Here is an 18,103-nt window from a genome sequence, read left to right as displayed (position 1 = left end):
TCTGAGAGGGGCTCCATAAATATTTGAACAAGAGCCCAGAATTCAATCCAATAGATTTTGTCATGCTGCTAAGGTTTAGTCAGAAAATGAAAATCTCTACTTGAATACTGTAAACTTCTCAGTCTCAGACAAAATGTTGCTATAATACTAAACATGCACATGTTCTATTTCTCTGTAGTAGTTATGAAATTATTCAAAACAAATTAATGTCCTCTAAAAAACATGAAAAGGACAAAATCAATAATGGCAATATAAACACATTTGATATCATTAAGTAAATAGACACAGTGCATAATCTTCCATGAATCCATGAAAACATAAAGCAAATATAGCTGCTTATGGCATCTGCTGGTTTGTGTGGAAACTCTTTGAATGTTACTGCAAGTCAAAGACATAAAATACAGCCGTAAAAACTAATTACACCAGCTAGAATATTTTGGACAATGGTAAACATGGGTTTAGATATGAAACAAACCCATTTTCAGTGAACATGGCTGAACATCTGCACTGTATTTTTAGAATTTAATAACAAAACCAAAGCTACTGTTCCAGCAAAGAGGCAAAATTTGTTTTGGCAAATCAGCAGTGGTGGGATGTGTAAAGAGGCAGACTTTCTCTAAAGTCTCTTGCAGAATATAGCTCAAGTACTTAGATTAACGTTTGTGGCCAAGATTTTAAAATATATTTTATTTTACTGTTCATTTCCCCATCTGTCCTGCATCCAGCAATGCTGATTTTTTTTTTTTTTTTTTTTTTTTTTTTTTTACAGACAAAAATTTGTCTCAAAATAAATCCCACTACAGCTTTACCTGGAAGCAGAAACTGGAGCTTCACATTTCTGTTTTTATAGCAATTGCATGTATGCTGTTACATCAGTAACAAAAGATAAATGGTAAATACACACAGTATGTTGTAACACTTCTGTAGCTCTTGATCCTTCCACTCACTCTGCATCTGTGGGACCATGTGGATGAAGGTGAGAGGCAGAGCAGGAGAGCCGGCGGTTATTTTAACAGGGCCCATGGGGAAGTCTGCAACTAACACCAGGTGCTGGGCTGTGTTACTGTGAGGGTCAATGAATGCCTGGACAACACTGCAGAAACACCCCAACCCCCTTCTTCCACCCGAGTATGTCGGACGACTGGCCAATCAGCTGTCCCCAGGGGATTAAGCCACTCCACACTGTAATTGCGTTTGCTGACCCGATCGCTGACCCTATCGGATCCTGGGAAAATGACATTAACTGGTGGCCTATCCCATCACTGCAGAGTTTTGTGAACAGGTAACTTTTGTCCTCTAGGTTGGACCTAACACGAAGCAGCTATGGTTCATGTGAAAGACTTAACGTGTTGGTCTGAACCTGATCTTCACATGTCCAAGTGTAAGACCTTACCTTTGGGCCAGTGTCCCCCAGGCTCCGTGCTTGTTGGTGAGGATGTTGACGATTTTCTGCTTTAACTGATTGGCCGTCACATGGTCTCTGTGTTTAGCAGCACTGATCAGGTGGTCACACATCTTCTCTTCTTCTTTTCTATCAGCGGCATATTGGGCACAGTTGGACTAATTTGAGATTTAGACAAAGAAAAAAGAAAAACATAGTGTGAAACCCATTGTATATTAATGGCTTTAGGTGCAGTCATATCCACTGCCAAAAGTGATATCTGATATTGTGCTAATAGCATTTGAGAATGTTTTACTTGAATAAAGCTACAGTAGTATATACCCTCTAATGGAGCATTTGTCACACTGAAGAATGTTATGGCTTCATTCAACACACTTGAGTGCATAAAGATATTAGTGGACAGCTGAGAGATATATTTCTGCTCCCTTGGAGGAGTGTAGTAAATCATGGCAAGCGCATGAAGGCAGGCCATTCCCTTACTGCGGACAGATGAGGTTCCCTGCTAGGAAGATGTGGATGGTGCTATTAGAAGCGGAGGGAAAATACCCTAATAGATCCACGAAGACTATCAAATGTCAAGGTTTACAAAGCTACACTGCCATTATATGAAGAAGTGTGTTATTGTTGCCTGATAGGAATGCTGTAAAATGTAAATATGCAGTTATTAAAAAACAAAACAAAATGTACCATAAGAAAACAATGTCTTCTGTAATAACAAAAATAAAAACAAAAATGAAATAAACCATAAAAATATCAATAATACACTAGTTCAAATAACGTTTGATTAAATACTGAGGAATATCTAAGTGTTAGAAAGATAATGTGTGAAAAATGGCCATATTGGTTTTAAATCAATTTTCACAAGTCAGTGCAAGTCTCTAAGTGGCTAAAAGTAATCTAGAGGAGCCGATCTAACTCTAGATTGTCTTACTATGCCACCTGAGGGGAACTCTTGCTAATATTCAAAATCTAATTTGCTAACAGAAGCTGGAAGTTAATCGAATTTCCTGCTTCAAATTTGAATTCTGTCAGATATTATACTTCAACATATTCTTCACGGGGCGGATAACTCAATCTCTGCTTGTCACCTCGCATTACCACGTGATGCTGTGACAAATATCAAATGTTATTTATCACTTTAAAACATATGATGCTTCGCCCTGACACCAACTTAATTGTAAAAATGTCTTATCTGCGTTGTGAATCTTCAATCTTGGAGAGTGGGTAATAAAGTAACGTCAGACCTAGATGAAAAGTGTAGGCTGTCTGGAGTTGGCAGACAGAACGAATGGGGCCAGGTACACTTCCCCCTTCTCCTGACATTGCACATCTAGCCGTCTCTTCCAGTTTATCTAGCAGGTCAAGGATCCTCAAGAACTGTATATCAAGCAGCTGTTTGAGGATGGCTGCTTTTCCCAGATAAGAAACTCATCACTCCTCACATGTACAAGCTGCTAACAGAGGTGGCGGAAGTGTGTGTTAAAGGTTTGTGCGATTACATTATATGTGTGCATGTGTGTGTGTGTGTGTGCGTCTTCTGATGTTCTACAATAACCAAACCAACTATTTCTATATTCAATATTTTTTAGATTTCTTTAGCTTTATATTTTTCTATCAATCTCTGTCTCTAATCTGCTATTTTGTTGACTAACTACTGAAAATACAAGGTCTATATTTTTCTTACTTACTTTCTATACAGATAATTAGAAGAAAATAATGGCTTAACACTAATTACACTCACAAATAGCTTAAGCTTTGATAGCTTTTCCTTTCATTTCTGAAATGGGGGAGGTTTGATGTGGGTGGGCAAAATACAGACTCAGGAGGTTGTCCCCTGAGTTGGTGGGTAAAAGCTCATCAAAATCCTAAATTAATATTGCTGGCATATCCCCATGCTACCAGTAATTAAATTGCTTCATAAGAACTGCAAGGGTGAGGATTTAGTCTTCATGAGGACACAGAGGGACATGATTACTGAAAATGTATGGCTGTTTTATACTAACATGAGTTGTTTAGAGCTCATCAGAAAATTGGCAAAATATTTTCACAGCGAATGATAAAATTTGAATTCGGAGAAGCAGCGATGTGTGATTAGACTCTTTTGTACAATATTTTGTGAGTAGTATGACTCTGCGTTTATTATTTCATTTCAGGTTCTAGAAAGTATGGCACAATTTATACCTCAAACTCTGCGTGTTTGTGGACGTCCTCCGCTCGCTGTCTGTTCAGGATGAATTCAGCCTCGTTGGCAACCCGAACTATGTGGTCCTTCATGGCATGGCAGAGCAACCTTTAACATCGCAGAGAAAGTTAAATGCAGCAGACATTTTCATGAACACATTAATCATTCATTAGGAAACAGATCATTTTTATTGGCTAAAATCTGTTGTAATGACACCCCTAAGGAAGGAGCAGGGTTGAGGCAAATATAGCTTGTCAGGATGGTGCAACATTCGGCTTGTTGAAAGAGCAGACTAGTAAACAGTATCATTTGTCTGTGTTATGTTGCAAGGCAGCAGGTCAGTGACAGATTCCTCTGTAGCATTAAGGAGGGAATGGAGTGTCATTAGAGCATTGAAGCCTGTCTGGCACGTTCCAGATTGACTGAGCATCCCTTCCCACTGACCAGAACATCAACCCAGTGCCCATATTGCTGACAAGTCGAGCCGTGGATAACTTCTCACATGGCTGGCTCTAGAGGCTCCGTGGTTTCCACCCATATTCACATTTAAATTCCAGTATCTTTAATAATTGAAAACACCATGGCTATTGTGTGTCGATTACATGCCATTTTACACACCATTAGGCTAGCTTTGTTTTAATTAAAGCGGCCCCTGTTCCTCTCCAGTGCTTGATACAGATTGTAATTTTCCTCCTGTCCCAAGGAGAGGTAGTAATCCCGAGGCTGCATTCATCAGCTGCTATTGCCTCTTTAACTGTTGACAAGCGCTCATTAATAGACAGACGTCCACTGTTCAAAGAGAGAGGCTGACAACGCCAAGCTTTGTTTTCAAACCAAGAATAGATGAGAAACCACGTTGACAAGTGATTTTTGAAAATAGGAAAAAAAGATTCCACACTTCTGCATTAGTATTCTGTTCATGGGAAACACTAACCAATACAAGTATTCACACTTAGCCTTAGATTAGACTGATATAAATGTAGGCTGCCACATAAAATCAGTGACCATCCCAGTTGAAAATTCTTGAAAGTTCAATGCCTGGTGATTGTGAATGTGCTGTAAATGAAAAAACATAACACCCAAACAATTTGGAGACAGAGCTTCGCAAATCAGATCAAACAGATTTGTAGAACTGGTCTTTTTTTTAGTTTTGTTTATCTATTATTAAATTGTGTTTCAAACCTTTTCATGTTGAGTGCCTCAAAGCACCGTATATTTTGTCTTTATCTTAAAACTAGTCAGGGGTCAATACTGTGATCTCTGTAGCTTTTACTTTTAAGGCTTAAAGACACTGTCTTAACAGAGCTGTATGCAGCAAATAATACTGCACGTATCTGTATATACTGTACTGCATCCACATGAAAACCTAAGGGATACTCGAGAGGATCTAATCAGGGCATTTTAGTGTGTTTGATAGCAGCTTAGCAATGAAGCAGTTGCATTATGAAACAGAGGCACAGCGTACAAATACCCGCTGTACGTGTTGTTGCACATTCAGCAGATACAACGTCTGTGTCAGGCACGCTTTGTAAGGCAAACAGATTTACCAGACTCTTGCTACCTCTAGATCTGTCTAGTTAAGCAGAGCAGGTGTGCAGAGACTTGAGTAAGACTGGGAAATTATGTATCTGTCACCAGCACCCTGGACAGCGCCGTGTGGCCCTACTGACTGTAGCTCTTTGTTCCAGGGCCAGTGGGGGACTCGGAGAAGCCTGGCTGGGCTGAGACAAGAGCCTGGGCATACAGTGAGCCTGGGCAGATGGGTCAGCAGATGGGCAAGGGGGCTGAGCCGCCCCTGATCTGTTCTACGGAAATCCCAGAGTCTGGCCGCACCCAGAGACGAGCGGAGGACGAAGGGAGACAGAAAGCGAAACACAGACACTGGGATGTGCGCAGTGAAAGAGGCAGAGATAAAGATAGAGTAAAGCAGAAAATAAGAGAGGCTGACTGCACTGTTGTGTCGACATTCTTACTTCTTCCAGTCACCACAGCCTTATTCATCTTTACCCCCAGCAGAGCAGTCAACAGGGGCAAGAGGTTTAGAGCTAATCTACACCCCTCCACTTAATCCAACAATTTTTTTTGTTATTGCCAGGCAGAAAACTAAAATAAGATAAACCTACTGATAACAGAGGGTATTAGTAAACGTCTGCTTGGCTGTGTGATTTTAGCTTATGTATTACAGTGAGTGGATACATTACCTTCCCTCATTAATTAGCTCAATGAAGGCCAGGCCAGCATTCTTCTGAATGGAGTTCTGCCATTCCTGAAATGAAGGAGTTTGTGATCTGTTACTTACAAAAGCAGAAATGTGTTTTTTTGTTTTGTTTTTGATTTTGGAGAGTAAATAGTATGCTAAAAGTTCTGAAGAAAACAGAATATAATTACACCGTTATAAGTGATATTAGATCTGGGTTTAATGAAAAAATCATGTCAGAATGACAGTTCACCCACAAAGAGGCAGCAAAGCCAAAAGCTAACACTCATGAAAAAGCACTTTCTTCATGCAGTTTTGCAAAGCACATTAAAAGTTAAAATGGCAGAGTATCAGTATCAAAATACCCTTTTAATCCAATATGCAACAAGATCTTTCAGAAATGTATCACATTTCACCATCCAAATTGCATATTTCAACTGTAATTTAGATTACATGTCATAGCTTGTAATTCAAGTAGGAAAAGAAAGCATTTAGTTCATATATCCTTTGTGGAAAAAAAGTGATGGCTATAAAAAGTTGAAATCCAGCACCACATGTGTGACCATCCTTTCTTCCTCTGTGAAAAGATCTGTAAACACAGGAGAGATGTAATTGTGGGATGAAACTATATCCTCTCACTTAAATACAGCCATTTCCTCTGTCCCTTACAGTGACAGATTACTGAGCAGGCTCACTGAGCCCTGCAGTGTGCGCCTGGAAGGGATCCGAGCCTTGGGCCAGAGTGCCAGCACTTGCTGTCTCACAACATGCTCTGGAAATGATTAAAAAGCAGTCTGAGAGCGCGCCTTTCACTGTGGGAAATTCAGCTCTCCTGTACCCTCACTGAGGTGCAAATGGAAGAGAAAACAGAGAAGGCCACAGTTCAAAAGAAGAGGGAAAAACAGAGAAAAATGAAAAGAAAAGATTTCCAGACCTAGGATTACAAACGTATATGCAACTCAAAGCTATTTGTGTATATAGGGAGCTTTAGATTGTGACTATACAGTTAAAAATTGCAGTTTATTAATATTATTGTTATTTCCAACATAAGGAATATATGGAGATATATTATCTGTAGTCATACATGCAAAACAGTGATACACACTGTTTGTTCTATCTAAGTGTCTGGAGGCAAGATAAACAGCATTTGTTGTGTATAGTACCACAATAACTGACATTGACATTATTATGTATGGGCATGTGTTTTTGTACACAGTTGTCTTGCCTGACACATACCGGTTCATGCAAGAGTACACAGTCTGACCCTACGATGCGTTAAGTCAGGAAGATGGTGCTGACAAACTGCTGAGCATCTGGTCTCCAAATGTTCCCTATGACCCCCTTCCACTGCTACAGTATCTGGCTGGAATAAGCTGTTCTTGATTTGGACAGGGATCATGTAAAGCCAGTCTTCTGAGGTTCCACTTGCACCATGCTCATGTGACAAAAATAAATACGGAAATCAAGGCAGATGTGACACTCGGGCAATGCCAGGAAAATGGCAGCAGGTCAGTGGAGGTATAGCATGAACGAGTCATATTTGCTATCTTGTCTGGGGTATGCTTGTTGACAGCTGAGATAGCACTTCAGAGGCTCTCTTTTTTCTTGCCTTCTTTTTTTTTTACTGGAGAACAGAGCTCCCAGAGGAGGCTGCCTTTGATTGCAGAGAAAGTCCTCTGCTACCCATTTGAAGGGAATTAGGCCTGACGTGCACCTCCTTACAAAAGAGATGTGATCCTTGATGTAAATGCAGACCATGACCAAAATGAAGCACCTCTGGCCATTGGAAGTTTGTTTAGTAGCTTGAATAAGAAAAGCTGGGATTTAGAGATGCATTCATTGAGTTTTTGGCCTTTTGGGGGCAGGAGAGCGCCACAACAAACCGGAAAACAGCCTTGACGTTTTGTCAACCTGTTTTGTTGCTAACTTGTAAGCTAATAGTTGCCTATTTACAAATTCAACAGCATGGCCAACATTAGCATTCTCTTAGTTTTGTTTCAGGCAACCTGACAAATGTAAGTCTACTTGTCACTCACTTTTTATGTTAGGTTTAGGTTTCTACAAATGCTTTAACACTGTGTTGGGTGTTGGGCAGATTGTATACAGTTAGTTTACCTGAGCTTTTTTGCTGAAACAGCTGCTGCTGCTGGAGACAATGTTAATGAGAGCAAAGAAACTGAAGAATACAGTAAATTTGTGTGTAAAACCAAACAATTTGCTAAAAGTGGCAAAAAAAAGCTCCATAACGCTGAAGAGCTGGTGAATTCTTTCACACAACAAAGGGGAATGTTGGGTAGGTTCACTTGGGGCAATGGTACTATTCTTCCGTGTATCTTTGAAAAGCCCACCACCTTTTTGTGGACCTCAAATCCCATAAGTCCTATCCCAGAGAAAAGCTTGCTGGCCTTGAGAAGATTTTCACTCCTCCTACTTTCATCTTCCTGAAATTCAGCAGGGCACTAAGTATTTGTGGTGTTTCAATCCAGCCTGTCAGTATGCGGGAGCCTTTGCTTTTATCTGCTGTGCTTTGCTCTGTTATACTCTCCACATCTGGAGACCTTCCATCACTAAATCTCTGTGGCTCCACTCTAGATCCCCCCTGTATGTTTAAGCTGTTACAAGAAACAGAGCTGCTTGACCTTTTCATTCAGCTGCCCAGGCTGAGGAGAGACACACAGTGTCTGCAGCCGTGGCCAACCACACGATGATTGCTGTGATTAGTATGCATAAATAAGAAAAGGCAGATCATTAGCACTAATTTATTCATAAAACTGACAGGTCACAAAACAGAGAGGGACTAAAGGTCAGCTAAGTGCCCTCCTTGCTGTCTTAAGACATTAATGTTGAAATATGTGAGGGATATGTTGAAGTTGGCATTTTATAGTGATGTCAGCCAAAGCTCACACTGCATCTGAGAAGACTTGCTGAGCTTTTTGAAAGCAATTTAGATACAGTATGTGTTATCAAAGATATTAATTAGTAGTATAGTGCAATGTAATTATCAGTCAGAATATACTGTCTACATCACCTTTGTCAACTGGAAGAAGTAATATGGAAGATACTGATTAACAAATATCCATCATTACAATGTGATTTTTAAATCATATAAGCTCACAACATAACTGGAGTCATTACTGACGGCGAAGTAAAGCAATGGCTCATCTCTATTTGAAAGGTTGTAGAAGGACACTAAGCTATATGGTCCAGTTTCAACGCCTCACTGTCTGATCGATATCTCAGCCTGGGTTTCATCCCGAGAGCCCCTAATGGCAGGAACCTCTGGAGCCGCAGTAATGCTATCTGTGTAAAGGGGGGATGGACTCAGACCCTTAACAGCATGCTGACGCTCTCATCTGCAATAAATCCTAGGACTCGAAAACGCAACTTCCCACAGAGACTCCACAGACAGAAAAGCATCGCAAAAAGGAGTCTGTCAAAAACCTTCAAAAGAGCAACAATAACTCAGTCCTGGCTGCCCCATTTATGTACATTTTTTGGAGGAAAGCCCCTGAATAATGGCCTCCATATAACATAGGCTGAGCTCCCTGCTGAAGAGGGCTTTGGACTGCGGATACCATGGAGCACACATAGTGGCAATCCTCAAGGCTCTGGCCCTGCCGTCTGGATCCACAAAGAGGCACCAAGTAATGGCTTCCTTATGGGCTCCCAATGCAAGAATGATGGGCTGACAGAAGGTATGTTAAATATCTTCTCTTCTAACTGCTACATTGGGGCTTTGACCTTCTCTAAAACAAGGGCTTAACAAGAGATTCAGAGGGTCAGCTCGGAGGTGATCAGTCACTAGCAGCAATGCATGAGGTGGGGCTCATTCTCTAAAGGAGGGCTGGGGATTAAAGCTCTGGGGTGTAGTGAGAAAGTCACTGGATTCTTAGAGAGTTGCATGCGGCTGCATGTCGTCATCCGTTTGGACAATTCACTTATGGAACATTTGAAAAAAGAAAGATACCGATAAGCAAAACTCCAGCAGAGATTAAATAACTTGTTCTATGATACAAGACAGATTTTAATCATGGATTAACCCTAAATTTATACAATCACAAAATATCTGCAGTTTTGACAGGATAAAGACTTGATCAATTTGTGTTTGTGTGTGTTTCCTATATTTTAAAGAATTATAGAGCTGAGAGAAATGGGCTATTGCACTGACCATTTCCAATTTATGATTGTGCAATGTGTCGCTTTATATTCAACAAGAGGTGAAACCAGCAGAAAGATATATCACAAAAGTAAAAGAAGAGATGATGAAACCTAGAGAAAAAGACAAAAAAAAAAAAAATCTGGAAAAGAGGACTGTGAAGAGGAGGAGAAAGAAAAAAAGCTCACCTGAGAACAAAGCAGCATGACGAGCTCCACCACTGAGGTGCTTGACTTCATACATACTAGACCTGTGGGGACAAGCAGATCAACAGAACAGAATAGATATTACCCATAAAGGTTAGTACGTACAGTAGTTGAGTATGTAAGTATCTGTGGGTATAATTTAACATTTGTGTAGCAGTGCGAGATAATACTTGAAAAAGAAATACAGTATACAATAATGCACAGACATGCAGTGTAGGACCTTGAGAGAATTACTGCATATTGTGTTTGGCATAAAATAAATTTTAGGCAAATCTGTAATCCCCCTTAATTGTGCTCTCAAATTGCCTGTCATGAAACTGCAAAAAAAGTAATTTGCATCCGCACAGAATAGATGTGCGCAAAACAGATGCACACATGTGCATGTGAACACCCCTTCCACACACATACACACACACACAAACACACACCTACCTTTACACATGCACACAAACTCACAGAAGTGAACACAGACATTCACAGCTTCTTCCCTCATCTCCATTCTGTAGATGGTGAGCTGCAGAAGCAGACAACTCTCTAATGAAACAAGGGCAGGTGTGAAAAGCTCATTTGCAGAAACAATGGCTACAACTGGTCTCGTATTCTGCACCTCCAGCTCCTTCTGTTGCACTTGGCGAGAACCATTAAGATGCAGTCATTTGTAAAGGAAAGAAAGCAACTCTGCAGGACTCATTATAGGCCAGCAGGAGTAGACGTCTATGCCACCCTGCTGCTATTGTCTAATGTATGACAGGGTGTCAATCAGAGGGGAGAGCAAAACATTCTTAATCTAAGATTTCAGTCAAGATGTTTTTAGAAAAAGCACGAGTTGCGCACTGTACAGCACAGCATCTTAAAAAAAGGCAGTGACATGACAGTATGCAGAAGACATCTAAACACTTTTGAGAGGGGGAAACTCCCTCCACACTGTATAACTTATTGACAAATGCAACAGTATCTGCACCCTACTGTAACTGCATTACGAATAAAATGTTAAAATTAGCAAAAAAAATGTTTCTATTCAATTTTAATTTACACCAAAATATGATATTTATATTAAAGCCACAATCTGTTGTTCAAATATAAAGAAAACTGCAGCCCCAATACCAAAATACAAATCACAAGATTAGATCCTGCTGTGATTCTTAAATTGGCTGACAGGTCTTTGAATACACCAACTAACAGAAACAAAATATCTACATTAATATCATGTTATTGACGTGTTTGTGCTCTTATCTTCAACTGTGATCCGCTAAGAAACTCAAACTTGTTACGTATTAATGTAACTCAGATTTATATGGTCAAAACAGTTATGGATTGGGCCTTAAAGGTCAATGAGACAACATTCAATGAACATAGTTTGCTTTATGAGAATGCTGTAACACAGAATGCAAAATATTCAGAGAACTCGATGGATGGATCTTGTAGTCGCTGCTTCTCCATCCATCTCTATTCATGAGCAGAGACTGTCCGAGGGAGCGTATTGTAAATACTCCGAGAGGATGTGACCCTCCTCTTGTACACAGAGTGCCACGGCTGACCTCTTGTTATAGCAGTGACATGCTGAGCTATAAGTCAGTCCAGTCTGACACAGGAGTCAGGTGGCCAACTGACCCTGGCCTTGTGCTTGTAGACAAACTAAATGCATTCTATTTAAACATGGGCTGCCAGTCCTTTCCTGTAAACAGGGCAGGGTTAAGGCACGGGTGAATGTGGCATTGTGGGGCGATGTGTCGGCAGGCTGGGCCACTCAGGGGACAGCAAGAAGCAGACGGCAGGCATCACAACAGCAGCAGTGTTCATGCACAGGCCTTACCCACCAACTCCAAGTGTAAAGCTCAGGGTGCACTCAACATAATTGCCCCAGTGACCACATGTCTGCAGGGGGGTGAAGGAATATGGTGAGGCAAAGGGGCAACGGGGCACAGGAGGGCTCGACCCCAGGCAATCTAAGGAGTGATGGATGGCTGGTAATTACTCGTAAATGGAGTGCCTTTGCACTACAGCACAGTATTTCAACTGTGAGCCTGGGAAGGGCGAGGGGAAAAAAAGGAGAAAGAGAGGGAGAAACAGCAAAATCAGTTCAAGCATTTGGACAAACGCGCTGAGACTAGGACAGACTGAAGTGGCCCGACAAAGTTAAAGATTTAAAGTCCATGTGATAAATCTGTGCATTTGTTTGGTCTGATAAAATTGCTCTAATCCATGTCAGGGTGCACACAGACCCAGACAGAGTTGAACATGTCTGGTGAAGAGTGCTGAGGCCCGAGCTGTCTATCTACAACCTTGTTTGTGGGGTTACACTCTCAGCTCAGCTCTGGTTTGTCAGCTTAGTCAGTCTGCTGACAGACTTTGAGTGAAAGGGTAACAGACATATTCACACTTGTCAAGGCTATGCTACCTGATTTTTCATTCCTTTCCCCTGAGCTTGTGCGAGTGGCATCAGCCACATGTACATGGCATACCCACGTCTATTTACATATGTATATACAGTATATATGGTGTATGCATGATATACAGAGGAAAAACTGCCTGTCTATGAAACTTTACTGGCTTGAATGTAAATATTTTAAAGAAAGAAATTAGTTATACTGTAAATGTCATTTTAATGACTGTACAGAATTAAATTAATCCTTTGACCAATCGTTTTGACAGGATCAGTTTCTATCAGCCCTGCTTATGATTAGGCTTGCCAAAGGTGATTGCTTTCAAAGCTTAAATTAATTACCAGTAATAAAAAGTTCTTCAAATTTCTGATTCAACAGCTTAATAAGAAAAACAAGCTTAGCAAGACTAAATATAGTATTTGATATGATATTACTTAAAACACTATAATATCAGCAATTGAAGAATCTTTTAAGGCAACTGGAAGTATAAAAAGTATACAAATAAACTATGTTAAGGAAAGTGGACAGACATATTGGGTCAGACAACTTATAGGGAGGGCTTCAATAAAGTCACAGGAGAGCATTCTTTCAGCCTGCTCTCATTCTCTGCATAGACCTCTGAAACTAATATCAAATTAGTTTGAAATTAAAAAAAGAGACTCTTGCAGTGATAATATAATTTAGATTGTCAACTGCAAGTGAAGAGAGCAGAGGCCCCACATACTGTATATCCTGCACTGTGTATCCGCATGCAGATAAATGTCTGCAGAGACACAGTCACACACTGCTGGCTGTGGTGGCAGTGTGCTCTTGTGAATACAAGCCAAAACAAGCCCGAGAAGTGGAGTGGCAGTGCACATGCATGGAGGCAGAGAGTCCCTGAGGTTAGGCACAAGTAGCACTGTGAGAGGCTGCCAGCCTGAGGCCTGGGGAAGGCACTGGGAGCCTTCACACAGCCACCAGGAAATAAGACTTGAGCCCAGAGTGGAGTGCAGCAGAGGGATCACACACTTCTGCAAACACTGAGCACAACCGAGCCAGTCAGGCCAGCACTTTAAATATATGCAATGTGACTGCTGTAATGCAGTTTAAAATAAAATTGTTAGGTCTATTATTGTGAAGAAATGAATCCTGGAGGCTGCGTTATCGTGACAAGGTATCAAGTCAGTGCTAAAACATTCATGATTCCAGGTTTTACTCGCAGTGCTACATCACTATCACATCAACAAGCTACAACATTATCTCTGAGACAATGCTTAACAATGCTTCTATTAGCATCTATACTTGTGAGTGGATTTGGATTGGACTGAGAAAAGATGCTGGATTTTTCATGGCACAAAAAGAAAGGTTCACTGTTCTTCCAATAAAAATAGAGCTAAAGTTTTCAGATTTCCCTTCAATGGCAAAGAGTTTGACAAAAATCCTTTCCTATAAGGTCACTCTGAAAACATTTGAAAAAGACAAAAATCCGCTTACAACACAAAACAGCAGGGTGAGTGGGGAAATGTGATCTCAGTTTTTGAGAAACATTAGCACTAAAAATACGACTAGCAGGGGGGCAACGGCCACCAATTGTGAAACACTGATGTTTAAAAATACCACATCTAGAAATAATTCTCAAAATGTGGAATGGTTCATGAAGAAGATAAAATACAAGATGACTGCTACAAGATGAATGAAAGCAGATTTAATCAGACTATGACAGACCCCCACTTGTGTGCAAAATAGTGACTCTCCTGTCAACACCAACTACTGTGTACGCATCCATCAATGAGGCAGCCAGTGGAGTACATACAATAATTTGGTGATGGGGACAAGACTCCACACAGTGCTCTGAGAATAAAATACACTGTACAATGTCTGTACCTTCTATGAGCAACTCTTGCCCATGGCTGCCCAGCAGGGTACGTGATAGAAAAGGTGCAAAGTCCACAAAGATCTCTCGCAGCAGGGGTGCAACCTTTTCCAAGGCCCTCTCCAGCTTTGTAGTAATGCTGTGAAGAGAACAAGAGATAGAAGTCACAAAATAATATAAGACTGCTGAATTAGAGCAAAAATGTAAAGGAGGTAATGGACCCTCCATCAAGGCATGAAAAGAGCAGTGTGATCCTCACAAGCTGACCCAGTGCACACAGCTAACAGCATTTAATGCGTAGCCAGACTGTCAAGGGGTCTTGGTGGGTGCAGAGGGTCACCAACACATTTGAGTGGATGCAAACCAAGCCAGATATATGGGTGCTATCACTGGAGATGTCAATAAGAGAAGAGTTTATGTTGTTAAAAGCAATGTGAACACATGTTTTTTATAGGATCTCTCACCAGTTGTTTGCATTCTTTGTTGTGACATGTAACCAGACTTGTACATGGGATCACAGGTGTTCAACACTGCAGAGGGAAGTTCCTTATCTTCTACACACTCAGTACATGCTGCTGCTCGACATTATCTAAGCACCTCAGAGAAACTGTGAGCTGGAGTCATGCAGCCGTACAACTCAGACTGTATACAGGCAGAGATACGACTCAAGCTGCAACATACAGATTCTCTGCTGTGCTCCTATGTGTACACACACAGATAGTGGGCAACGTGAGAAGAGCTGAAGCTTGTTTTCCCAGCTAAGATGGGCAGAAAGCAGCAGGATAGAGAAAAACAGAGAGTGGGGAGGAAAGGTTTGGTTTAGGGTTTGTAAGAGTGTGTAGTGTAATCTGCCTTCCAGCACCCTGGGAAAACACAGCAGAGGGATGACAGATTCGCATAAAAAAACAGGATGCAGGGAGTTTATGTGGCTAACATAAATGTCCTTGCCTAAGACACTGGCCTGCACCTCTGGAGGCTGCCTGTAATCCTGTCAGGGAGCTAAAGGGTTTGAGCTCAGGAGGTGTCAGTCCCTGGCGTAGTGGACACTGGTCCACTTCACAAAAGGCACTGAAATAGAGAGAAAAAAGAAACCACTTCATGTTGTTTGGTGACATAAGGGTTGGGCTCATAAACCAATTCTAAAATTATAATGATAAAATATATAATTATAATCATATTTATTTGTTCAGTAGACTGGAGCAGGCAATTCAGCTTGGATGTTTTTTCCTCATCCAAAATATAAGTTAGGCATGAGCAAGGTCTGCAGCAAGATAATACTATCATTGACTTCACAGTTACGTTAAGTGATGTCGGTTACTGCTGCCATGGCAACTGAATCTCTGTTCCTCCAGCAGAACACACTGAGGCAAAGAGAAAGAGAGAGAGAGAGACTCTGGAGAAAGGCCTGGGCTCTCAACAGTCAGTGGGAGAACAGGACTAAAGATGTCTGTCACAAACTATTAGAGCAAGTGAGAAAGATGAGTCAAGGTCACAACAAGATATACACAAAGAAATACACAAAGGTATGTAAAGAATTTGTCCAAACTGTGTCATAGCGTTCACATCAAACTGTTTTATTTATGCCATCTTGTTTTGACTTTGCAGAGAAAAAGAAAATGACTGAATTTATCAAATCAAATGAATCATTGTTCATTAAAGGTGAGCTGCAGACTTTCTACAATAGTTACCCATCAATCAGTGAGTTCAAAGAAAGTGTGATTTTTTATTTATTTATTTATTTTTTTAAAGAAAACTTTGAAGAAAAAGAACATGCTTGAAAGATAAGCCTCACACACAGCTTTTACATCACACAAACAGAATAAAGTGAGATTAAAACCACGGGAAATAGGAGTTTATGTGAGCAGAGAGAGCCCTGTCCTACCTCATGTTTTCTACTGTGTCTTCAGGCATCGGAGCCACCGTCTGCACGGCAGGCAGATTTTTACTGGTTGCTCCATTAACAAAACTAGAAGATGAGGAGGTAGAGGGGGCTGCATCAGTGGCTCCTGCAGGAAGACCAGCAGAGGCATGCAACATTAGTGCAGCACAAAATTACAAATAACATTTGTTTTTAATAATCTTTCATAATTTTACAGGCTGTGCGAGGATTAACTTTTAGGAAATGACAACCTGTTTAAAGTAAACAATATTTTCAGTATTTTAAAACTATGACACTTATATGACTATGACACTTTTCAAAGATTTAATTCAATCCTGAATCACAAAAAAAAACATCAAATAAGTTCCATTTGAGTGTCACCTTGACAGATTGAAAATCCATGCATGTAACAGCACACAGACTAAAATAATTGAAGAAGAAGAAAGAAAGAATTGGACGGTATAAAAGCAACCACAATCTGTCTCCTGACAGTAAACTTCAGCAGTCAGCGCAAATTTCAACCAAGTCAAACAAATGGAAACATGGTTACAGTGTCAAATCATGCACCAAATCTTTAACGAAATCCAAGTGCACTACGCTGCGTGTTCACACTGGTGCCAGCAGCAGCATATGGAATTATTTTGCTTAGTAAGATGACAAAGATTAAGAATCAACTGACATATCAAAAACAATATCTGCATTTTTTTTTTTTACATATCATACTTTGGCATCAAGGCTAAATTTAGGGTATCATACAAGAGTAATTAAGGTGAGCACATCTTTTTGGCAGCACACGCCCAAGTATAAAATCATTATCACTGTCCTTATGAGAGGTGAAAACCAGAGCAAGTGAGATCATGGGGTCTGTGGCTTTAGCTGAAAGCATACTTTGACTTGGATACATTTCTTACATTCCTGCAGAAAGGCTCAGAGAGGAGAGAGAGAGTTTTTTTTTCTTTCTTTTTTTCTTTTTTTAAAATGGAGCACATTAAAAGGTGTTGGAGGTCCTAGTAGTTCTTGGTGTTAAGTGGGTCCTTTCAGAGGCCCTGACCAGGAGTCCTGAGGTGGAACCAGCTCAATGCAGCAAAACCCCAGGAGAAGCAAAGTGACAGCAGGGAAGGGAGAGGGGTATGCAGGGAATCAAGACAGGAACACACATGACATAGGAGAGCTGTGTGTGCAAATTCATTTTAACTATTGAAGTGTTTAATTGTATAATTCAAGAAGATTATAAGAATTTTTTGAATTGGTTGCATCAGGAGGAATCCTCGTAGTTGCAGGACAGAAGTTATTATTTGCTTGTGCCTCTGCTGCAGACACTGCAAGGAAGGTAAAGAGCACCATCTAGTGGTAACAATGAGCCCCTTCACAGGCATGCAGGATCACATGATCCAGTTGAAGGAAAAGGCTTCATTTCTATTCCTGGAATGGCATCAGTGAAATTAACTTAATCACACCCTCTCAAATTGCTCTGAAGTAGTATTGTTTGTAAACCAACCACATTACCAGGGCTGACCACAGTATTTTAACCATGTAAGTATATTCCAGTAACCTTGTGAATGACCTACCTGTGGTGTTGATCATGCTTTTGGGCGTCACAGAGGCAGCAGCAAAGATGTTGGGGGTGCTGCCAGCTGTCAGCCCAGCAGAGGTGGTGCTGCTACTTCCTACAGTGTGAACTGCGAGGCTGCCAGGGGAGGTTTTCTTCACAGGCACAACCACACTCCTACAGGACACATGCATGCACGCACGCACGCACGCACGCACGCACGCACACACACACACACACACACACACACACACACACACGAACACACATTAAAAATTAAAGTTAAAATATTA

The 18,103-nt window shown here is 40.8% G+C and overlaps 1 protein-coding gene across 1 annotated transcript in view; it reads right to left on the bottom strand.

Annotated features, from left to right (window-relative positions):
• The window catches only part of LOC111224453 (neurobeachin-like), a 201,516-nt gene that overhangs the window by 91,024 nt on the left and 92,389 nt on the right, over nucleotides 1–18,103 (bottom strand). The window contains 8 exon segments of the mRNA XM_022748943.1: nucleotides 1,394–1,560; nucleotides 3,584–3,692; nucleotides 5,786–5,850; nucleotides 10,126–10,192; nucleotides 14,393–14,521; nucleotides 15,331–15,450; nucleotides 16,265–16,388; nucleotides 17,830–17,987. Of these exon segments, the coding sequence (XP_022604664.1) occupies nucleotides 1,394–1,560; nucleotides 3,584–3,692; nucleotides 5,786–5,850; nucleotides 10,126–10,192; nucleotides 14,393–14,521; nucleotides 15,331–15,450; nucleotides 16,265–16,388; nucleotides 17,830–17,987 (939 nt within the window).

This window comes from Seriola dumerili, unplaced genomic scaffold (assembly GCF_002260705.1).
Source record: "Seriola dumerili isolate Sdu_G_001 unplaced genomic scaffold, Sdu_1.0 BDQW01000134.1, whole genome shotgun sequence".
In the NCBI taxonomy this organism is placed as follows: domain Eukaryota; kingdom Metazoa; phylum Chordata; class Actinopteri; order Carangiformes; family Carangidae; genus Seriola; species Seriola dumerili.
Note: the sequence above shows the minus strand (reverse complement) of the source record. Positions and strands in the feature narration are given on the sequence as shown.